The following is a 22,930-nucleotide window of genomic DNA, read 5'->3' as shown; positions in this document are numbered from 1 at the left end:
AAGATGCTTGTAAACATACCACTAGTGGTCGTCTCTTTGCCAGTGATACCTCACTACCACTTCACTCGCCGGTCTTTTCTTCACTCACTGGTCACTCATTTATCACCAATCTCATCGTCAATTCTCTCAGGATTCTTCCACCTTCTCAACAATCCCTCTCAGGAAAACCCCTCACCAGCTTTGAATCTCCTCAAGATGTTCTTGGAATTACCAGCATCAATCCGTTAATGGATTTCTATTTGTCCGCTGGTCTGATAACAGACACACACATTGCGTATCTACGCATTGAAGACAGCTCAGTAGATGATACTAAGAAGCATGACGCCGAGTACCGCGTCTGCCGCTAGGTCTATAACGAAGTGGAAGCACTTTTGCTTAACCGGAATACACAGGTCTACGAGGCGATGGAACAAACAAACTATGAGAGCTTGGACACTCTTAGCTAATTTTCCCCTCGTTCTTGCTCCTTGTCGCGAAACATCTACGTTAAGCTCTACGTGAACGAGAATGCGGACGGACCCGAGTTTAACTCCGAAGGATTCCTCACTAAGTGGTAAGCAGCTATCACAAATTTCTTGACCCACGGAACGCTTGAGAAGTTGAGGCTCCATTTGATCTGCGAGATAATGGACCGAGCAAAGCTAGACGTAGTACTCAAGCCTCTGGAAGGGATCGTAGGTCTGCTTTTGGAGCTATAGCTACGTCTACACCTATTATCTGCGGCTTGTGCTCGACTTACAAGTCTTTAAGTTCAACTCCCTGACCCAGTACTTGCAAAGCTATTCCGCCTTTTTGATCTCCCGCCGCAAATTCGATCTCTAATCCTCGGGTTCACGGACCTTAATACTCCCGATGGCAGAGTTTATTAGGATTCTATCACTAAGTTCACAAGAAGCATTGGCCCCCAGAGTCGTGATGAGTCTGTTAGGCCCAACAAGAACGGATATGCACGCCGCTTAGCATCTAGATGTGACGCTTCTTCCCTAGAAGCTGGAGACTTTTTGCATGCGCAGCAGTTTGGGAGCATATTCCACCCAGTGCGAGCGCCATCACCGCCACGGCGCCTTGCCAATACTGCTGACCAGCCGTGCGATGTATCACGAGGCCATGCATATATTCTACATGAACAACCGAATTGTTATTTGGCCCAACACTCAATCCATAGGATGTGTTTTTGCCGCGACAGGACAACTACCATTCCAGCCTTATCGCTTCAGCGAGAATCCTCCAGGGCAACCTCACATCCCGGCTGGCCGTGCTCATCGCAACAATGTCTATCTGGCAAATTTGGCGTGGCATGATGCAACAAAGCTCTTCATTCAGCATGTCAGCTTGACAGGCCCAAGAAACATCCGCAATCTGGAGATCGTCTTTCCGATGATTGGATTGCATGACAGCTTCCTATATGAAACCCCAGCTTACAGGGAATGGTTGAATGCTGTCAACTATCTGGCCCTTGTGCTCGTGCACCCGGATGCCGCGAATTTGAATCTGGTCATTCATATCAGATCCCCACACAGCGCGTTCGATTGGCCATTTGAAGATGCGGTACGAAAGATGGATACGTTGGCACCCTGGCTCCTGAGACCGCTGCAAAAGCTTCCAAGGAATCATCTGTCGAGACTATTCGTCCACCTAGAAAACCTCTATCATTGGGCACCTTCAAGGCTGCCTCGAGGTCTTGAAGCACCCAAACTGCCGGAACCGGAAGCGGAAACCCAAACCCAGGCGCCAGACCACCTGGCATGCCGTTATGCAATGAAAAGCTTGCGGAAATGGAGGTCAATTTGGAGAAGCTAGCCACGGGGGATAGCTACAATAGCTATGCGGTTGGCAAGGGAAAAGAACACCCTAGCCCTTGGCTTCAAGACGAATGGAAGCGGTTCATTTCAGGCCCTTAGAGGAAGGCATTTGGCCGGAGCCAGGCCATCGTAGACGATTTCTTCCTAGCGAAAAGCTTCGCTGGAAGGAAAAGAGAGAGTACAGATACATACCGAGCTAATAATTATTCATATCGTCTAGGTCAACTAGATAGATATATTGAATCAATCAAGGGAACTTCACTTGATTCATGCATTTTACACATAGAATATAAGGACCAGTGAATTCGACGCCGAAAATAACATCCCCTGGCGCCAGAAACGGCCGTCTTTCCATCCGTAATTTCCACCACCTAGCCGCCGCTCGACCGCTCCATCAATAATCTTGACCACCACTAACTAGTTAAATATTCTGCACCCGCTAACTTGGTTGTTAACTAACGTAGTTAGTTAACTAAGCTATGTTAGTCATCATCCTGACTTGTGTAACCTAACCTTGGAACTAACTCACTAGTTAGTTCAGTTGCCACCAAACATTTGAACGCGTCATTTTCCAAACTTTGTTGAATGTCTGAAAAGAAAATATAAAGGAAAGAAAAGTACGCTCGGTTTGATGCTCAAACCAAGAACTTCCAACAGACCAACATCCATATTCCGATCTCTGTACGGGCATTCTTGGAATAAAGGTCAATTTATAAGCATACCCAATCAAAAAGAACGTCATTGTTATTGACTTATACTAAATATGTTGCACAGCACCATATTAGCCCACTGGCGGCATTGTATTACAATAATTAACGTGGATCTGTTTCCTGGTTTTCCATATACTATGTCTGCACCTACAGAGGGCCGCCAGTCTCCTGATCCGGAGCACCAGTCTGGAGCCCAGCTGAAAGATCCCATGTTCTCCGAACATAAAGCTATTGAAACGCGCCCGGCACCAGAGCTCGGTCTCAAAATGGGAGAGACAAACGATCATCCGTTGCTTAGTAACCCTGTTCATCGTTTGGAGAACATCGAGGCAGGTAAATACGGTCCTTCCATCAGAGGTTTCGAAGAAGGACGTATCTTTGGAGCTACGTGACGCTTTCATACAGTCGAACTGTAATCTAGTGCTTTTCACGGTATATCTCATAGTGATTTATTTTAATTTGCTTCAATGTACTGCCTGAAGGATGTGAGGTCGGACTGGCACAGAAATGTCGCCTGCTGCTCTAAATCTACTCCGTAAACATGTTTTCAAAGGCAGGGTTCTCGATAGAAAACTTAGTTTAGCAGTCGCGCCGACCCGAACTCCGATTTTTCCGAGATGAAAAAGGTCAAGACCTCCCTATCGTACGAGTAAGTGACATACTTTCGTTGTCTATCGCAAGGACAGGTTTAAGGTTCTAGCCATCATCCACAATGCTGGAGCGAGCTGTACAATCCTCTAATAGAGTGGCATCCGTAGTACCAGGGAACACCCGCAAAAGGACGGTCCCGTCCTGGGCATGCGCGGCTGATATCGGGTTTCTCTAGTCGCGTTGATGGAATTTTGTCACTTGCAGGGGACCTGTCCGCCTGAACCTAACACGTTTGTCTCATCCAGATTCGTCAGCATATACTTGGTGTTACGATCTGAAATCTTAGACTAGCCTTTGGCAATTATGGCTATTCTAATGCTGGAGGTTGTACCCATAGTCTGAAATAGTTCCAAAGGATTTCATTGAGGCAGAAACCATATTTCTCAGGTAGATGATCGCAGAGGACTCTAATAACTAGGGTCGTAACATAGTTAGACCTGTTCGGATTTGAGAGGCGTGATCGTAGATGCTTCCAAATTATCATAGGTCTCTGCGGATATGGTGATGGTCAGCTCCTGCTATGTGCAATATGGGTATGATAACGGAAGTTGCTTAATCGATCTAGGTCGGAGAATAGCTATTAATGGAAGTTCGCCAACTCAGATTGAAACAATTTGCTCGGGGAATAATTATAAATGAACTGAACCACGCTAAATGAGACCATATATCTTCATAACCTTGAAGTCACTGGTATTGCTTCAGATTGTCCTTAGTACTCTAGGCGCGTCTAGAGACTCTCTTGAGAGCTATCCTTGGTGTGACTTCACATCCGATAGTTACTAACACGTATATCCGTGTGGCGGATCTAGCGAGACACTGGCCGTCCCTATTTATGTTCACAGACTTTTCCTATTCTGCTGTGAGTGGGTAGAATGACAAGCGAGAGGCTTAAAAATTGAAATTTGGAATTATGTGAAGTCACCTCTTCCCTCACTACTTTAGGAGAAGGATCCATTTCGTGGGTAAAATGAAGAGGTGATTCAACAATAATACAGTATCATCATGTGATTCGATATCAGTCCACTATTTAGCAAAGCGTGAATAAACTTTGCAGCCACTTCTCAGTAGAAAATGTCGCTTGATTGGTGGACTTGTTCTATTAGCTCGATCTTTGTGCGATGACAAGCTTGCTGAAACGGAGAATACCCCGGAGAAGCTGGTCATGCGCGATGGCTACGATAGTTTCGCGGTTGGAAAGGGGCAAGAACTCCCGAGCCCTTGGCTCCGGGATGAATGGAAGCGCTTCCCAGTCCGGTAGATATGAGTGTTTGGCAATCATAATGGCTATGGAAATTGAAAAATGCGCTCCTTTATTTTGTACATTCAAATTCTTGAGATTAGAGACAAATGAAGAAAACCCTTCTCGTTGACTCCTTCAACTATATACTTGCAAAGCATAGGGGAATCTGGCCCTGTTGCTGGCTAATCCTCCCTTTTCATGTTTTTTTTTTCAGTATTAGATACGTTTCGCTTTCGAAAGATCTTCCCAGATTTCTTTCCATCTAGTCCAAGGCAATATCACCAGGTCGATTTGTCTTTTCAAGCATGCTTAATGAGATAATCCACTCCACGAAACCGGATACTTGATTTATGCATATACCGAAGATGTCTCAAATGTTAAATGTAGTAGATGTACAACCCAGAATGCTCCCGCGATGCTTCCCTCCTCTAGGGCACAGTGCACCAATGATCAAGATGACAGACATGAAGGTAAAATCAAAAAAAAGACTCCATCCTCCCCTGCCGCAAATGCTCTCTTTACAGACCGAAATATGCACAGAGAAATGAGAAAAAAGAACCGCAGGAAGGTACTAAAACAGGAAAAGCACATGGAAAATGGAGAAAATCACAAAGGCATGCAACAATACATAGCACGAAATTTAGTCTCCTCGCTGGTGCGAGCGGATAGCTTCAATGACCACCTCGAGGGGGAACAGGCAGGGTGCGCTGAGGGAATGAGGGTCCCATTTGCGGAATGCGCTTTGGCATCGGTCTGGGATACCGCCTAGCGCGACGAAACTCTTGGGGATGAAGGGGCGATCTTGGAGAGATGCGGCGAGGATGCCGTACTCGTGGGCGAAGACAATTGCGGAGGCGAAGTCGGCTGATTTCTGGGAGGCTTGTTCACCGACGATGCTGCGATGTCGTTAGTCGTGATTATGGGATGCGATATTGAGTGAATGTTAACTTACACGTAGATCTCGAAGAATGTGTCCAGGACGTAAACATCCTTCTCCGTCAGGTCTTTGTAGCAGAATGGCTCGATCTCCTGAACAGTGTCATTCGGCCGAACAACCGGGGACCCCGAGCCAGGACGGCGCATCCAGAAGCGGGTGGGTTGGGCCAGTTCATGGTCGACACGGAGCAGCCTTGTGCGGAAGTGATCATACTTCGGCTTCAACTGCCAGTAGTCCGAGGTCAAAAGGGAATTGCCTTCACTAGAACCGGCGAAGTCTTCGAAAAAGCATTCTGGTTCTTGGCCCTCATCACACTCTTCAAATTCGCCAGTCAAGCCGAGATCCATGCTGATCAGTCGAGCTGCACCTGTTTCCTCCGGACCGCTGCCTCGACCTTTCCAGAGATACAATTTTCCGAAAGGCGCAGAGATCACGAATGGGAATCCGGAACACAAGTTGCGCAATGAGTAATCGACTTCGTCAAAGGCCATCTGGCCCATATGCTTTCGACCGCAGAGCATGTACAAAGCAGACGAGTTGGAGCGAGAGCTGAATCCACGGCGCGTGATAATAATCCCACCGAGTGCTTGAATGAACCGCACAGGCTCCTTACCCTGTCGAACCACGACCAACTTGCAGCCGTTCTCGCGGCCCACCTTGCGAGCAAATAGCTGGGCATCTTCTAACGCCGCTTCTGGGACATCATCTCCGCACCAAAGATACACTTCGGTGCTGCCGCTACCTTGTGCTTCGAACTGATGAACACATAGATACATGCTTCCCTCGTAAAGAACGTACTCCTGGTTGATAGGGAGTTCTTGTCTCTTTCCATCACCCGTCAGCTCCCAGATGTAGCGCTTGACAGTTCTGATCTTTGTCGCGTCGGGTTTGCCTGTCAACATCAACTGTGGGTCGATGTTCATACGGTCTCGCGGATTGGGGAAGGCTTTGAAGAAACCAGCGATGACTTCGCGGGCTTCAGCTGCCTGCGCGACTAGAGAGGGAGCAGACATTTTGCGTGACAATCGGTGCGAATGATTGGGCTTGTTGAGTGAGATATTAGATTGCCTAGAAGGAGCTGGCGGGGATGGGAGAGCCTTGGATCGAGAGGAAGAGTCGACAGCGCTCATGCCAGGAAGCGGTTTGTGGGATGGCGTGGCCGGTGTATCCATTTGGTTTTCCCTAAAACTCGTCCGTAGAGGTGACGGGGAAGAAGGCGACGCATATCGGGGAGGCTGCGCCCATTGTGGCCTGGCTACGGGAGTTGAAGGCGATGATGATACCGGCGATGGCGACGAGGTTGGCTTTGGTGGGACGGGCGGCCTGGTTGAAAGGGGGCTTGATGGCGGGCTTACATCCCTCGGAGTCTGTTGTTCATGGCTGAAGTTCTCTTTATCGCTAAGACCGCTGGGAGATTGGGCGGCGGTTGCGTCTCGTGTAGAAATGGGCGAGGTTGGTGAAGCGGGTGGCATGGGCGACATTGGCGACATTGGTGATACAGGCGACATGCTACCCAGTCTAAACTGCAGTCCGCTGTTGAGAGCATTCTGGAAGCTGGTTCTTACACCTGGGAGCTGTTTCGTGGTAACGGGGCTCTCTGCTCGAGCGGTTTCAGTATTGGGAACTGGGCTTTCTTTCGGCAGGTTCTCCGAGTGAGACTCTGGAGAGACCTCGGGCTCGGGAATTGTCTGCGAGGATGGGACTTCAGGAGAAGAAATGGCACCAACCTCCGTAATATCCTGTGGGGATGAGACAGCATCTGGGGCAGCTGAAACAGTAGAGCCACCAGGCAGTCTTCTCTTGGGTCCTCGAGCGCGGGCTTTCGTCATGTGTGTAAGCGGTGCCGAGGGAGTCGCAGCTGAGCTCTCGCCAGAAGGCGAAACCACCAAATCTTTCTTGGGACCATCGGCGGCGACTGGAGGGCCACGAGCGAGGATATTTGCAAGTGCAGGGTTGATTCGGCCTGCGAGCTTCCCCTTGGCAGCCGAGTATGGATTCACAGTGGGCGTGGTTGCGGTTGGTCGTCTCGCTGATGGCAAGCCACGAACCGAGCTAGCTGTCTCGTGGGCAGGTTTTGGTTCTGGCGCAACCTCTGTGCTAACAACCTCAGCGATGAATTTGCGGGCTTCCTTGGGGCTCGAGATTGGCTCCGCATCCACGATAATGGTAGGCTCCGGGCTAGGAATTGGCGAGACAACCTCTGGCTCTGCCATGGGAATGATTTTCTCAGCCAGTGGGGCTGGAGAGAGAGGCTGTTCCACTGTAGAATCCGCAGGGGACATTGGGCGGGTCTGCTCATCGTCTCGTTTGATGCTGGTTGTCTTGTTCATGAGCTGACGCTTGGCAATGGCTTCAGGCACAGCAGCAGCAGGCTTCTCAGGAGCATCCTTTTCCCCTAGTGTGTTGCGCCTGATAGATCCCCCGCCGGCCTTCATTTCTTCTTTCCGCTTGAGAATGCTCTCCTTGAGCTCATCGACACGCTGAGTTTTCTTGGGACCACCAGTGATATTGAGGGCAGCCTTTCCGCGGAGGATGTTGCCCTTGAGCTCGTCCGGTGCGACATAGTTGCGAGTCTCGGTCTTTTTAAGTTTGCCAAACACGTTTCTGAATTCGGGCTCGGCTTGGGAACCAGTGTCCTTGGCAACCTCGCGTTTCCGCAGGTTTGCTCGGAAGTCAATGACAGGGGACTGGGGTTTGGGTCTGGGCGAAATAGGGTCTCGAAGGGGAAGAGAGAAATTTGGCTTCATGCTCAGCGCGGGTGGTGGGGATTTGCGAGTTGGTACAGGCTCTGTGGTCTTTCTGGGTTGCGCTTGTACTTGTTCAGAGTGGACTTTGGGGGTGACAGAAGGAGAGACAGGGGTCGACTCTTCCTCCTTTGGCTCTTCCTCTTTCTCCGGTCCTTCGTTTGCATCGAGTTTGAGCTCTTCTTCGACGGGCTCCGCCTTCGTTGGGAGAGGCTCATTTTCTGCTACAGCAGGAACAGGCGGCTCTGGTTCTGACTCTGGCTCCTGGGTTTTGGTTGTACTGAGGGGACCGAAGGCCGGAGGAGCTCCAGAAAGACTTGGCTTCTTGAAGTGGCTACCGGGCGGGGGTGTTCGCATCAAGCCAATGGGGGTGACTTCTTTGAAGTTGTTCACACGGCCAGCATCGACGCTGCCTCGAGATTGTCGGTCACGTACCCATGAGGGTTGTTGGGGTGGCGGCTGCTTCTGAGTCCGAGGAGATTCTGGACGGTTGAGCGCACTCTCAAGCCAGGAGGCTTTGGTTGGACTCCAGCGTCTGGGGTCCATTGTTCGAGACGTGAGGGGGCTTGATGGGGTATCGCCCGTCATGCTGTCAGCAGTCATCGAACTGGTCGATCTGGAGTGGCCGTAATATGCAGGTCGGCCTGGGCTGCCTTCAGGACGCGTCTCGTTCCTGGGACCAGAGGGCGTTGTTGGTCTTTCAGTGGATTCTTGGGGGTGCACGGTTGCTTCACTGTGACTTGAGCTGGGTCGTTGTTGTGAAGGCAGCGGGGAAGTGTCTCTCGCTCGTCGCGTGACACCTGTGGGAGTCATGTCACTGACACTCGCGGTGAGACTTGGCCCTGCCACGCTATTGCGGTTTGACATAATTGAGTTACTTCGGCTTAATCCCTGTGGTAGTTGTGCACTCCACCGCTTCGATACACTATCAGAACGCCGCATCATTGCACTTTGCACGAATCCTCCCATTCCTTTCGTGGGCGACGTTGAACGGGCTCGCTCTGGTGACATTCGGCGCTGAGTTGGAGACGCCGGAATTGGATCTCTCTCCGACTCGTTCTGCGGGGGATCTAGCTTTGGTGCCTCGGATAAGGTCACTGGAGACCCAAGTCCAGTCGCAGGGGACACCGATGACACGCTTGAATATCGGTTGCTAAAGTTACTTTCACCGACAGTAGAGGCGGTTCTTGGCGGAGAAGGCGACCTTGCCTCGACTTCCTCAGCCCTCTCCGGCTCTGCGGTAGAGTCACGACTAAACCCTGGCAGTCGACGCCCTGCACTCATCTCTGTTGGACTATCAGACCGTTCCTCGGGCTTACGGAATGCTGGTGAGCCCAATCCCCGGTCTGGAGTTTGGCGAAACCATGACGGATCCTTGGACGAGAGGGACTGTGCAATCTGAGCACGGGATAGCTCGTTGGCGTCCGAGGCTGTGGAAGCGTTTCTCAAATGGCTGGACCGAGTCGGTGATACCGATCCAGGGGACGTGCTACCAAATCCACGAGAAGACGGGCGCTGTTGCCATGACAAAGTCCCCGCTCGGCTTCGTGACATGGTTGGCATCGCTCGCGAGGGAGAATCCGTCTCAGTGTCCTGGACTGATCCGCGTCTCATATCACTTCCTAGTATGTCTCGCTCTGGACTCGAGTTCGCTCCGCCCGGTGTTTCGGGATCCGGTGTCTGTAGTGTCGGCTCCAGCTGTTCGGGAGGGTCGATGGCCGACGGCTGGCCGATGGAAGAAGCACTCAGCCTAAAGGCATTTAGGGTAGGGGATCCAGCGATGGACCGTGCTCGCTCTATCATGATTCGATCATCAGCAAATCGCTCCAACGTGAGGAGGGGGGATTTTTCAAGGGTCCGACTGTCACGCGGGGTGCGACTTCGGCCCAGCTGAGGCCCTAGCGACTCATTTCGAGAATTTTCGAAGGAGGGAGGGACAGAAAACAATACCGGCTCGGCGGGCCTGTCTCTCTTTGCGGCCTTGTAGAATCTCCTCCTCCAGCTTCTTGGTGCGCTCTTCATCTTCCTTGTCGCGGCGCTCGCCGAGTTCCCGAATGCGCAGTAGGAAGTCATTCACGTCCTCGGCCCCATCGGGGTTTGTGGGGACCGTCATTCTCCTTGTCGTCCCCCAAAAGAACCAGCAAACGCTCCGGGTTGTGATTGAGGTTCCTGGTAGGGACGAGGGGCTCAGATTGGGGGAAAGAAGTGGGAGAGTGGAAGACTTCAAGGGCTGAGTTGTTCTCCGCCCTGCTTAAATTAAATGGGGATGGAAGCGATCATCGCAACTCATTGGCTCCTCCGATCATCATCGCACATCCTCCCGGGAACCCTTTGGCTTTTGTTTCCGAACTTTACGACTGGTCGAGTGGAACATGCCCTCGCGATATTCTCTACATCCACTGCTCTTTTTTTTACTGACTAGTCCAGATTTAAACATCCTTCAAGTGATACAGGAGTCCGTGTTTCCAAGGGTTCGAAGCGGGATGTTTGTTTACCACGATGGTTGGGTGTGGAGCGGATCGCGTCCAGTCAGCCCCGCAGGTTTTTGGGCCGCCCAAAATCCTGGACTAACTGGACCCATGGGTGAGCCGCAAATGACGAATTTTTTCTTGTCCTTTTGCCAGGGGAAAAGGGCAAAGTTGAAATAAAAAACTTAGTCGGATAGACCGAATATACAATCTGGCTATCTTTTCCATATGCGATGCCTCGGAAAGTGATCTATCGTCCTGTACCTTGCAGTATTGCACTTTGGGCACACAGTGAAAGTAGAGCCAATCACGAGTCTTAAATTATCCATTCCTCTTGAGAAGAGAGATAAGCTTACTGTCTCTACCGGGCTGTTTTAGCTATAGCATAGTGGATAGAGACCTCTTGTTGAGTATTGTATGTGCTTGGTAGAGTTAGATCCTTACTGCAGTGGTAACTATAGTTAGGACAAACATTTTCGGAGTTTATGTAGTCTCCCGTGGTCGGAATTCCAACCCGAAGCCGTGCAATGCTCTATGCAGCGAGAAGACAATACAAGGTTGAAAATGACCTGGCGAGAATAACCTTCATTTTGATGGTACGCTGCATAGAATCTTCCTTTATCCCTCCAGATTCAAATTCAACTGGACTGCTGTGCTTAGACAACCAACATTGGCCCGTTGGAAAGGCTGAGCTGCAAAAAGTCCCCCTAGGCCAAGGACAAACAGCGACACTTCTAGCCATATAGGAGGTCAACAGTCTGAGAAGGTCATCATGAAGACCTCAATCGTCTCTAGGCGGGGAAATCTTCTCGATTTAGATGCCCAGATGCCCAACAGCACCAGTTCCCACCAGGAGTCAGCTTGACCCAACAGAGGTCGAAGGCCGGTCGTGCCTAATACAAGAAAAGTCGGTCTTTGGCATCCTGTACCACCCATTCCAATCCTTCTGTTAAATTTTTCCCCGTTATGGCACTGCATGGGAGAATAGTCCATTTGTGTGTTTTAATAAGATCCAAACCAAGGCGCTGTAACATCTGTTGTTAGCCTAGTTCTAGTACCAATGAAAGCCCATCATCGTCAAAAAATATTTTGGCAAGTCTTTACACACCTCTCGCACCTCTTCCTCACCCATACAATGTTCCACATCTGTTTTATTCAAGAAGACGAGGAGGGTCGCTCCCATTAGGCGCTGGTGGCAGCTTAGCTTCAGGATCCCGAGGATTGGGCAATGGCGGTGGGGACTGAGGAACGTACCTCTTCCAAGAGCAGCCCAGCCAGCTCCTGGCGACAGTCGTCCACACGGGGACGATCAGTAGCATCAACTACCCAGATAAGGGTGTCGGTTTTTTCAAAGTAGTTTTTCCAGTATGAGCGTAGCGTCTTTTGTCCGCCAACATCCCCTGTGCAAGGTCAGTCCTGTCGTGGTCTGGATAGCAGGTAGGCTCACAGATGTTGAGTTTGTATCTATGCAAGTCAGAAAACACCCCTTTCCAAAATAGTAATGAGAAACTCACCCCATAAAGTCAATCGTTTTGATAATAAAGCCTAGCGTGGGGCTGACTGTGGTGACATCTTCGTTCATGATCCGTTTAACAATGGTGGTCTTTCCCGCATTATCCAGACCCCTGGTACCTCCACCGTTAGCAGTGCACTTGTATTTTGACTAGGAGTTCGTACAGCATCAATATTCGCATCTCCTTGTCCTTCAGACGGGCTTTTCGTAGTATTGACAACATGGTCTCTGAATCTCCCGGCGTGTTAAATTTTGCTGGGGGGTTGGAGAGGGGCAAAATCTTGGGGGAGCTGCTGCCGGGAATCTGCCCTCTTGCTTGGCTTTATCGATATGCAGCACACCACCAACCAACCTTACTCTAACCACCCTCCTATCAATACGAAGTGATTATCTACAGATGTACCACAAAACACAGGTCATCGATAGAATCTCTTATAACCCTAATTGTAGAAATTCTGGCTGAGTCTATATCTTCGTATGGCAACTACAAGCGTGATGTAGATGTAGCCAAGGTCGGCTGTCAATTGGCATCTGGTAGCTAATAAGAACCATTCACCGCGAAGGTCTTGATGCAATCTCATGCTCCAACGTGGAAATTGGAGCACTACATCATCCGATATAGGCTGAGACGCAGTTCCTGTACGACAAGACAAGCATGCTCGAGCTTGACCAGTCAACGGAAAATTACTTCTTCCCGGCATGATAAGACCAAGTAGAGAATCTCACGAGATCCATTGGCACTTCTTTTCGCTGATATTTGAAATTTTGCCGAAGCGGTATAGGACGTGCCAACGTCTAGAAGACGTCCATTATCGATCGATAAAGGACCGGCTAACACTTTCCACCCCCACGCGCAGTCCAACTTCGTCCCTCATCAGGCATCCTTGACAGCATCTACCCTGATGTGGAACCATCCTGCCCTCGTCTCGCACCGAGATGCATCACCCCATGAGATTGTCAAAATGTAAGTTGGTGTGATTGAAAGGGGGGATATTCGATGTATTTCGCATGTTCAATGGCTAACGAGAGCTCACACAGCCGGAAAGAAGATGGCCGAAGAAAATCGTCATTCCCAGGGTAACCTCCCACAATAGCTCGTCTCCAAAGGGACTCGTGCCTCGCGAACTGCATCGTCGATGACAAAAAGTCTGAGCGAACGACCTCAGCATAAACTCTGTGCTAGCCTCTTCCACGGGTAAAGAGGCGGATTCTGTCAAAGACGGTTCGGAGGACGGCCGGCAGGAAAGTTGTTAAACAGGGAGGCAGAGTTATAGTACATGAGCACCGAGCAAGACAAAAAGGCTGGTAAGCTGCAGTCTCCATGCACCATTCATTTCAACGATTCCCATGCTAACCGTACGCCAGCCTTGTACTGCTCGTGAAGCCTGACCCAACTCCACTCAAAATGACAAGGCACTTGATCGAGCTTTTTTGGATCCGGCTTCTGGTGCTGTCTCTGGCTGATCGCTATTGTCAATTGTCCATCCTGAGGAGACATTGTGCAAAGTGCGCGCAGACAAAGTAGTATGCCTTAAGCCAGCAATTATACTTCAGAACGGGCTTGTCAAGTGTGGTATCGCTGATCTGAACGAATGATCAGTTAATCACCCAGGGAAAAAAAACACAATGAAGCTCTCATATCTGATCTCGACATCCCTGGGACTTAACGGCAGACTGAATCCAAGGGCCCTCAAAGAAAATGATTCGCATAAGCTTGAGCTAGCTGGTGCTGCTGAAGACCATGATTTGACACATCTTCACTAGACCAAGGGGTGAACGCGCCTGAAAGATGGTTTGTTAGCCCATCAAATGTCATTATTCATATGATGAATGAGGAGCTTGGCCCGTGTTTGGAAGATGATAGCCTCACACTCACCTCTTGTCTAAGGGGATGCATATATGGCCACTCCGGTAATGTAGCCACAAGTGGTCAACAAGAAGCTCAGTCGGTTGGCATCAGATCGGAAAGATTCATTATACTCCGCCCATTACCTGAAGTCTTGTCCAGCTTGAGAAGGCACGATCGACGAAGCGTCCCAAATTGGAAAGCAAACGACCTGACCATCGCCTTGTCTGTTATGAACTCTATACAATTTCGTGTCTGCGTTTACATGCGATTGGAGCGGGTCCTGGCTGGTTATCTGGTGGTTGATATCTTTCATCCTGCCTCCTTCTTTCTTTCTTTCTTTCTTCTTCTTCCTCTTTACCAGACGGTTACCTTTCACTCATCTCTTTCACTCATCTCCTACCTGTGCAACATGAGCGACAACGTGAATCCCCTCTACGTGGCAAGGTTCTTCTTGGCCTACTCTCAGAACCCGAGAATCGCCTGGGAAGAGGAACAGCAGAGAGTCCGAATCATGGAAGTCCAAAATGTATCTATTCAGGCAGGACTGGGTAATCTCTCCTTGATCATGAATCCGCTGCGGCGGCCCCCAGGCTACCGGGTGGAATCTATCTATGGTCCTCCTCCTCCTCCTATGTCTGTTCCTCAGTACCCTCGCCGTGGTCCTACTCTCGCTTTTCCTAATCGCCCTCCGCCTGGTTATCCTCCCCTTGGCTGTCCTCTTCCTGACTATTCTCCTCCCAGTTATCCTACTGCTGGTCATCCTACTCCTGTTCATGCTCATGCTCATGCTCATGCTCATGCTCATGCTCATGCTCATGCTCATGCTCATGCTCATGCTTATGCTCATTCTCATGCTCATTCTCATGCTACTCCTGCTCCTACTGCTTATGCTACTCATACTTATCCTACTCCTGCTAATGCTGTTCCTATCCCTGCTCCCTCTGTGACTACGACTGCTCCAGCAACAACTGCTCCCGCTACGACTGCTCCCGCTGTGACTGTTCCTGTTCCTGCTGCTCCTGCTCATCCTCCTCCTGTTCGCCCCTACATACGTCCTGTCATCAAGGCAGATGCAGAGGAGATTGCTGAAATCATCAACTATTACAATTCAAGTTCTCCTTTCGACCCGGAGTACGAGGCGATTGAGCCTAAGCATGTCTGCAATTTCATCAAAACCTGCAAATTGCGCCAACTTCCTTTCCTTGCTCTAGTAAAACCACCAGATCCCTCTCAGACTTCCCAGGGGCCTCCAAAATCGCAGGTTTGCGGCATTTCCTACGTAGATTTGTTCGGAGAGGATACCCGCGAGAGGTCCCATGGCGACCTGCAGGTGTACATCCGCCCGGGCATGACACGCTATGGCTACGGTACCTTACTTATGGACTGCATCCTGTCTCTCTGTGACGAGCACTACCGTCGCAGAACCCAATTTGAGTGGCGGCCAGTCGGGGACGTGCAGCTCCAGGTTACCCGACTGAAAGAGCTGGTTTGTGACATTTCCTATCCCGCTCAGCTGGAGATGAAATATATGTTCATCTGGCAGTGGCTGAAAAACACATTCGGCTTTAAGACCCTTGGCGAAATGAGACAAGACCGAGCCAAGTATGGCTATGAGTAAGTTATTCTTTCTTTCGGTGCCGTTTTAGGATAAGGTCAACTTACTAACATCTTATTAAGGGACAATCACCATTGTGTTCACCTCTTCATTAATGCTGGAAGAAAAGAAAATCCACCACAAGTTCCTAAACGCTACCAGCGGGTGCAAGCTCCTCAACGCGACCAGTGATCGGGTACACATGTTGGTCATGCCAATGAGCGCGAATGAGCTCATGACAATTCTGTCACAAAGGAACAGCTCGCTCTAGACCAATGATTGGAGGAGAACAGTCAAGATGCTTGAACAGAACATCAAAAACCAACAAGCACAAAAAAATCGGAAAAGACAAAATGCACAAAAAAAGGAAAACAAGCAAAAGCTTCTCCTTAACAGGAGGCTTATGTTGGATCTTGGCATGTATCTGGTGTTAGATTATCTTGCCATATTAATGTGAAATTTATTCATGTCGTTAAAAGAACAGAGTCGTGTCATTCAGAATGACTAGTGTAAGAGTAGATATACCGATGTTTAGAACTGGCTGTTGTTAAAGACTAGTTAGGGTCTAGAAATAGAGGCTGTTGATCTCAGCTTGGCGGTGACGGGTGGATTCATTCTTATGTCAGCCATATTTTGCTCTCACCGCCCGGGGAACTTTTTTTTTCTGCTGTTGATTTCTGTTCGGCGGATTGCGCGGGCAGCAGAGTCTGGGGATTTACTGGATTCATTCTCTTTTTCTCTTTTGTGGGAGATTACAGGGGTCATTCAATCCCTACATAGAGATATATCCTCTACCGTCATTTCCACAATGGCTCCCAAGGACGACGACTTCGTCCTCACGCTGTCCGATGACGAGGATATTCCCCGATTCGACGACGACGAAGCTAACGAGCTTGCCGACGAGACCCCAGCTATCGACTCGAAAAAGCGCAAGCGCGAGGCCGAAACTTCCAAGGACAAGAACAAGAAGCAAAAGCAGCAAGCTAAGAATGTGAAGGGCAAGAAGGGCAAGGTCCAGCCTGTGGCTGAGGAGTCTGAAGAAGAGGACGACGAGGAGAATGATGTTCCCGGCGCCGATGACCATGCTTTGAACCCCGATTTTGAGTTCGACGTGGGTGGTGTGGCCAATCACGGTGTCACTGAAGGCTTCGACGGTTGGGGTCTGGAGGATTCCAAGCAGAACGGCGGTGGTGATAAGAAGGCCGTGGACATTGACGACATCATCTCTCGGAGAAGGGAAAAGCAGGAGGCTGCAGCCAAGAAGAAGCAAAAGAAGCAAGCTCAAGAGGAGGAGAGTGCCAGCGACTCGGATGATGAAGATTCCGAGGCCGATGGCGGTATGGAGGTCGACTTTGAAGACGACGAGCTCGTCGCCGAGGATGCTTTCGGTATGGGCGCTGACGGCGAGGATGAGAGCGAGGCTGAGGGCCCTGAAGTTGGCTCTGGACCCGAAGACAGCGAAGACGAAGACGAGCAAGACGACGATGATGACGATGCTGCGTCCGACAACGACTCGATTGCTACTCCCGTTGGTCACCCCGACGATATTGGTTCTGGCCAAGAATCCGACATTGAGAGCGAGGTGGACGCAGAGGAAGCCGAGAAGCGCAAAGCCTTTTTCGCTCCTGAAGAGAAGGTCAACGACAAGGCCGCCATGGCGAACAGCACGTTCCAAGATTTCAACCTTTCTCGTCCCATTCTGCGAGGTTTGGCCTCTGTTGGATTCACCGACCCTACCCCTATTCAGCGCAAGGCTATCCCAGTGGCTCTTCTCGGCAAAGATGTCGTCGGTAGTGCCGTTACTGGTTCAGGAAAGACTGGTGCTTTCATCGTACCCATCCTGGAGCGTCTGCTCTTCCGTCCTCGCAAGACGCCTACCAGCCGCGTTGCTATCCTAATGCCCACTCGTGAGTTGGCGGTGCAGTGTTACAATGTTGCCGTCAAACTGGCTACGTTCACCGACGTCACCTTCTGTCAGCTTATTGGTGGTTTCAGTCTTCGCGAACAAGAGAATGTGCTCAAGAAGCGCCCGGATGTGATTATCGCTACCCCCGGCCGTTTCATTGATCACATGCGCAACTCGCCCAGCTTCACCGTGGATACTCTGGAGATTCTGGTTCTCGATGAAGCCGATCGTATGCTTGAGGATGGCTTCGCCGACGAATTGAACGAGATTTTGACTACAATCCCCAAGTCTCGCCAGACCATGCTGTTCTCTGCTACTATGACCGATACTGTCGACAAGCTGATCCGCGTTGGTCTGAACCGTCCCGTCCGTCTTATGGTGGACGCAAAGAAGAAGACTGCCGTCACGCTGACCCAGGAGTTTGTCCGTCTACGCCCTGGTCGCGAGGACAAGCGTCTCGGATATCTGTTGTACCTGTGCAAGGAGATCTACACCGAGCGAGTTATCATTTTCTTCCGGCAGAAGAAGGAGGCGCATCGCGTCCGTGTTATCTTTGGACTGTTGGGGTTGAAGGCTGCAGAGCTACACGGCAGCCTGAGCCAAGAACAGGTAAGCCACGAACCAGCCGATCATCTCGATATGCGGCAGATGCGCCGGGGTTTCAACTACGTTTCTCATGCTAATCTATGTCTTTAGCGTATCAAATCCGTCGAAAACTTCCGTGACGGCAAGGTCGCGTTCCTACTTGCTACCGATGTCGCCTCCCGTGGTCTTGATATCAAGGGTGTGGAGACCGTTATCAACTACGAAGCCCCCAGAGCCACGAGATTTACCTGCATCGTGTCGGTCGTACCGCCCGTGCTGGTCGATCCGGTTGTGCCTGCACGATCGCCGCCGAGCCCGACCGCAAGGTTGTCAAGTCCGCCGTGAAGGCCGGCAAAGCTCAAGGTGCCAAGATCGTCAGCCGAGTGGTCGAGATGGCCATTGCTGATGAATGGGCGCAAAAGGCCGATGATCTCGCCGACGAGGTGCAAGAAGTGCTACAAGAAGAGAAGACCGAGAAGCAATTCGCGCAAGTCGAGATGCAGTTCAACAAGGGCGAGAATCTGATGAAGTACGGCCAGGAGATTATGGCCCGGCCCAAGCGGACGTGGTTCGAGACGGAGACGCAGAAACGAGCTGCGCGCAAGTTGGGCCGTACTGAATTGAATGGAGCAGACTCCAGCTCGAAGAAGGACAAGGCCAAGCTTAGCAACAAGGATAAGAAGCGGCTGGACGATGCGAAGATGAGACATGAAGGGAACATTGGGTGGAAAAAGGGCAGGTCGGAGCGAGATGCTCCGAAGACGAAAGGCAAAGACAAGAAGAGGAAGGGGAAGAAATAAGCGCCTGGGCCTTGGGAGGATGGGACCCGATTGAACTGTTGGTGTCATTTTTAGTGGCCGGACTAGTGTGATTAGCATTCATCCTTGCAAACCTTGTATAGATGGAGAAAAGAGAGAAAGAAGAGGGGAAGATGTTGGGTAAAAAAAGGGCGCATACTACTATTATGAGATATTCTTCTGCTTATCATTCAATACCGACATCTTGTGTAATTGTAATTCTTGACAATAATTGTCTCTTTGTATACTAACTATGCCTCTAGAGATGGTATGACTATCCTAATGACTCCAATAGCTCCCTTATCTATCAAGTAAAAGATCTACAACCGGGCGTCTTCCAGACGCTTCGATACGTCGAGGATTTACCGCAGTTGGCATCTTGCCGATCGCATCACCTTGCGACTGCCGGCTACTCAGAACGTGAGATACCTGCACTACTGTACAGTAGTGCAGTCATCCAAGAGTACTTACCAAGTCTGCTAAGTCTGGAACTACTGTATCGTCCCTCTTTCTAACGCCTTATAGATGTTCCTGTTTTTAAGCTCCACCAGGCTGACCTTCTCAACCAACTTTGCGGATCCGCAATTCGCCCATCGATGCGCCCGACCAGCGCCAAGGCGAGAAGAGCCCAGCCACGACTTTCTCCATGCATGCGGTTAATTGGGCCATTCCGCCGCAGACGCATACCCCAACGCTGCATGAAACTATACGATTGGCTCGTGGTGAAGATTGTCTGGATTCTGGATCCCCAAAGATGCAGGAGAGGGGCAGAAAGGCAGGAGGGCACACGCTTTAGGCTGGTTGACAAGTTGAACCGTTCTATCCGTTGGCGCAGCTCAACCAAGGGACCGAAAGACTAAATCGGATCCAGTCTCAGTCCCCGAAACACCCGACGTCAAGGCGATCTCACCAGAGACTCGAGAGAAGAAGAAGAAGAATAAGCGGGCATCTCGGACGAAAGCTGCTGCGAAATAATCACTCGCTGGGTCCACCGCAAGAAGAAAAAAGGTTAAACCAAGACTCCCCGCGATTAGCACCTCGCCCCACGCAGTGTCGCTCTTTCGGAGAAGCCCAAAATTTCGCCGGTGATTCCCCTCATCCTGTTCCCCCTCATACGCTTTCTTCTCGTCTCTCTCTTTTGTTTTTTCTCTCCCTCGATCATTGCCAATGGGGGTCGCCAATATTGAGCCCCCTTCGTGAACGTGTTCTTCATCCATGGTGGTCGAAGGCACCGGCATGTCTGACGTGCCTCTTAAGAGCGCCCTTCCGCGGAAGAGCGCCTTCTCATGTGAAGCTTGTCGCAAGCGCAAGGTGGGCTGCTATTCGGGCAAATTCCGAGATCGCTAGATGCAGATCGCGGGAAACAGCTAAGGATTTGACTCTGACCATTGATTATGACAGGTTAAATGCAACGGAGCTAGTCCGTCGTGTTCGAGATGCGCCGCCCGTGGCGAGACCTGCGTCTACAGCTTGTGAGTACATAGTTGGCTCTACCCTCGATCGTGGGACCCTGGACCTACCCCCTGGCCTATTTCCGTCCTGGGGACCACCTGTGGCTGTCGGCTAATAGACTCGTCTTCCGCGCGCTTGCTTCCAGGGCCCCAACTTTATCCTATACGAAACAGCTTGAGGCTAGAGTCGCCCAGCTGGAAGATGCTCTCTCCAAGCTCCGTGGCCAAAATGCCAATATAGAAGCACGCAAGGGGAGCTCTCCGGCATCGGTGGCCGAATCTAGCTCGAGCGCCGGTCGCAAAATCAAAATCGAGAATGATGACACACAGGATCTGGCGAGAGAATTCGATGGCTTGAATGTGGAAACTGACGGTCGCATCTCCTTCCACGGACCGACCAGTTTGTTCCAGCTTCCAAGTGGAGTGGTGAGTGAGACGGCCGCGACGACTCATGTTGTTCAGGAGCTGGAAGCTCGCAAGGAGCGACTCATCAACAGTGCATGGCGGGAACGTGCATTTGAGCAGATGGCTGCAATGCCGGTAAGGTCTTCGTGTGTGATAAAGAGTATCGACAATTGAAGCTGACCATGATCAATTCATCAGGAGCCATTCCAATACCTACTTGATTCTCATTGGTGTTGGATTCAGCCGTTGTTCAACTTTGTCTATCGCCCAGCCTTCACTCGTATGTCTTTTCCTTATTCTCCTCAGTCATCGCTTGGTATACATGTTCCCAAGACTGATCCTCGTCATACAGGTGACATGAAGATTCAGGGCCCATATTATTCGGATGTCCTGATGAACGCCGTCCTCTCCCATTCCGTGCGTTGGTGCAAGGCAGAGCCCCAGATCGGCCCGCTTCTAGACTCATTCGACGGCGGCGCCCAATTCTACCAGCGTGCCGTTTCGGGGCTCTTCGAGTCGCTCAAAGTTGGTTATGCTAGTGTACCAACCATTCAGACACTGCTGCTCCTTAGTGCGCAAGAATGTGGTAAGGGCAACCGAACACAAGCCTGGCTGTATAGTGGCATGGCATTCCGAGTTCTAGATGATCTAGGAATCTCGATCGATAGTCGCAAATATCTCGGGGCGGCCCAGTTGAGCGACGAGGACATCGAAATTCGGAATCGGCTATTCTGGAGCTGCTATTTCTGGGATAAGATTGTGTCTTTGTACTTCGGACGGGCACCGACAATGCAACATTCTCAAGTCAGCCCACCCCGCATGATACGTAAGTTTTCACCAACAAGACGTTCTCGGTGAATCTTACTGACCAGTGTTCCAGTTGACGACACTTCTGAAATCGAAATCTGGACTCCTCATGGTGTTACATTCCCCGATGGAGCTCATTATCCACCTACACAGGCACATTCAACCTCGTGCTTCATCCAGATGTGCGGCCTTGCTGAGATCTTGAACCAAATTTTGATCCACATCTACGATCCTATGCGCCAAAGCACCGAAGCGGAGTTCTTTGACTGTGTCCAGGAACAAGCGAAGAACCTGAGTGATTGGTGGGATGAGCTCCCCGATTACTTGAAGCTTGTGGCTACGGATCTACCCCCATATTCCCCACCTAGTCACATCATGACTTTAAAGTGCGTTTCCTCCCCTGGAATTCAGATATCCCCTGCTAATATCTTATTCTAGTTGCCTGTATCACACCGTCAACATCCTGCTTCATCGCCCGATTCTCTGCTCCCGTGGCTTGTTGAAGACCCGGCAAGAGCCATACGATAAGAGCCATCTTGTTCAATGTATGGCCTCTGCAACCTCAATCCTATCTCTTTTCGATCTATACCGTCGCACATTCGGCGATAATCACGTCGTCCTATCTCAGGCCTACAGCATCTACACCGCAGCATCCATATTCCTGCTGGAGATCCAAGCCCTCAAGTACGCTGCCCCCGGAACACTGGACAAACTCAAATTCTGTATATTCGCCCTCGAGCGCATCAAAGGATCCAACCCCGTCATCACCATCGCCCTCAACCTCGTCTACCAAGAAATCCAAAAGCTCCAAATCGACATCCACTTCACAATGCCAGCCCAACCCTCAAACACAACCCAACAACAACAACAACAAAACCCACCACCCTCTCAACCTCACCCTCACCCCACCCAACAAAGCCAATCTCCCTCCGTCAGCAGCAACCCCTCCCGCCACGTCTCCCCGGGCATCCCACACCAACACCAGCGCCAACAAAGCCGTGCCACAATGACTACACAACCCGGTACATCTGGCCCGAGCACTAGCGCGTCCATGATCCCTGAATACAACACATTCCAACAACCGGTCACGGGCTTCGACTTGTCTCATATGGGCGATATGCCGCAAATGCCTCCCACGCATTTACTAGGTGGTATGCCTAATGCGTTGATGACGGTCGATGACCCGGGTTCTTATGAGATTACGCCGGAGGTATTCGAGGCGTTTTCGTATGCGCAGCCGATGTCGACGACTATGACTTCGTCTTTTGAGGGGGGGTGGACGGGTCATACACAGTGATTGTGAAAGCGATTTTTTGTTGGATTTGGCATTTGCTGCGGGCAGGTTCAGAGAATTAACGTTGCTCGGTTAATGTATGAGTCAATAATTCCCTTTAAGTACAAGGTCTTCGAGATTCATTCAACATTTACTTGCCATGGCCCGCAGGCATGGTTTTTCTACCTCGGGTCGGTA

The 22,930-nt window shown here is 50.6% G+C and overlaps 7 protein-coding genes across 7 annotated transcripts; 5 read left to right on the top strand and 2 right to left on the bottom strand.

Moving 5' to 3' along the window:
• Nucleotides 1–1,005: 1,005 nt before the first annotated feature.
• Nucleotides 1,006–1,800, top strand: N7473_010203 (uncharacterized protein; the record flags this gene model as incomplete). Its single annotated transcript, XM_057156142.1, has 1 exon — nucleotides 1,006–1,800. The coding sequence occupies one exon, from the start codon at nucleotides 1,006–1,008 to the stop codon at nucleotides 1,798–1,800; it is 795 nt and encodes a 264-aa protein (XP_057004797.1).
• An 849-nt stretch (nucleotides 1,801–2,649) lies between these two features.
• On the top strand, nucleotides 2,650–2,904 carry N7473_010202 (uncharacterized protein; the record flags this gene model as incomplete). Its single annotated transcript, XM_057156141.1, has 1 exon — nucleotides 2,650–2,904. The coding sequence occupies one exon, from the start codon at nucleotides 2,650–2,652 to the stop codon at nucleotides 2,902–2,904; it is 255 nt and encodes an 84-aa protein (XP_057004796.1).
• Nucleotides 2,905–4,738: 1,834 nt separating this feature from the next.
• Nucleotides 4,739–10,197, bottom strand: N7473_010201 (putative gelsolin repeat protein; the record flags this gene model as incomplete). The annotated part of the gene is made up of 3 exons (XM_057156140.1): nucleotides 4,739–5,299; nucleotides 5,356–9,880; nucleotides 10,035–10,197. The coding sequence occupies 3 exons, from the start codon at nucleotides 10,195–10,197 to the stop codon at nucleotides 5,044–5,046; spliced, it is 4,944 nt and encodes a 1,647-aa protein (XP_057004795.1). The 3' UTR covers nucleotides 4,739–5,043.
• Nucleotides 10,198–11,445: 1,248 nt separating this feature from the next.
• N7473_010200 (ADP-ribosylation factor-like protein 2) lies at nucleotides 11,446–12,288 on the bottom strand (the record flags this gene model as incomplete). Its single annotated transcript, XM_057156139.1, has 6 exons — nucleotides 11,446–11,577; nucleotides 11,661–11,741; nucleotides 11,807–11,952; nucleotides 12,000–12,016; nucleotides 12,067–12,177; nucleotides 12,230–12,288. 6 exons carry the CDS (start codon nucleotides 12,286–12,288, stop codon nucleotides 11,446–11,448), a joined length of 546 nt encoding a protein of 181 aa, XP_057004794.1.
• A 2,035-nt stretch (nucleotides 12,289–14,323) lies between these two features.
• N7473_010199 (GNAT family N-acetyltransferase) lies at nucleotides 14,324–15,700 on the top strand (the record flags this gene model as incomplete). Its single annotated transcript, XM_057156138.1, has 3 exons — nucleotides 14,324–14,609; nucleotides 14,877–15,528; nucleotides 15,592–15,700. 3 exons carry the CDS (start codon nucleotides 14,324–14,326, stop codon nucleotides 15,698–15,700), a joined length of 1,047 nt encoding a protein of 348 aa, XP_057004793.1.
• A 616-nt stretch (nucleotides 15,701–16,316) lies between these two features.
• Nucleotides 16,317–18,799, top strand: drs1 (putative ATP-dependent RNA helicase DRS1; the record flags this gene model as incomplete). The annotated part of the gene is made up of 3 exons (XM_057156137.1): nucleotides 16,317–18,023; nucleotides 18,111–18,260; nucleotides 18,314–18,799. The coding sequence occupies 3 exons, from the start codon at nucleotides 16,317–16,319 to the stop codon at nucleotides 18,797–18,799; spliced, it is 2,343 nt and encodes a 780-aa protein (XP_057004792.1).
• A 1,212-nt stretch (nucleotides 18,800–20,011) lies between these two features.
• Nucleotides 20,012–22,756, top strand: N7473_010197 (putative C6 transcription factor; the record flags this gene model as incomplete). Its single annotated transcript, XM_057156136.1, has 7 exons — nucleotides 20,012–20,107; nucleotides 20,198–20,268; nucleotides 20,394–20,787; nucleotides 20,851–20,932; nucleotides 21,005–21,478; nucleotides 21,533–21,845; nucleotides 21,898–22,756. 7 exons carry the CDS (start codon nucleotides 20,012–20,014, stop codon nucleotides 22,754–22,756), a joined length of 2,289 nt encoding a protein of 762 aa, XP_057004791.1.
• Nucleotides 22,757–22,930: the final 174 nt, after the last annotated feature.

The sequence above is a fragment of the Penicillium subrubescens genome, assembly GCF_028828155.1.
Source record: "Penicillium subrubescens strain IBT 31985 chromosome Unknown utg000007l_segment0_segment0, whole genome shotgun sequence".
In the NCBI taxonomy this organism is placed as follows: domain Eukaryota; kingdom Fungi; phylum Ascomycota; class Eurotiomycetes; order Eurotiales; family Aspergillaceae; genus Penicillium; species Penicillium subrubescens.
The sequence above is the reverse complement of the archived record's forward strand: the minus strand, read 5'-3'. Positions and strand labels throughout refer to the sequence as shown.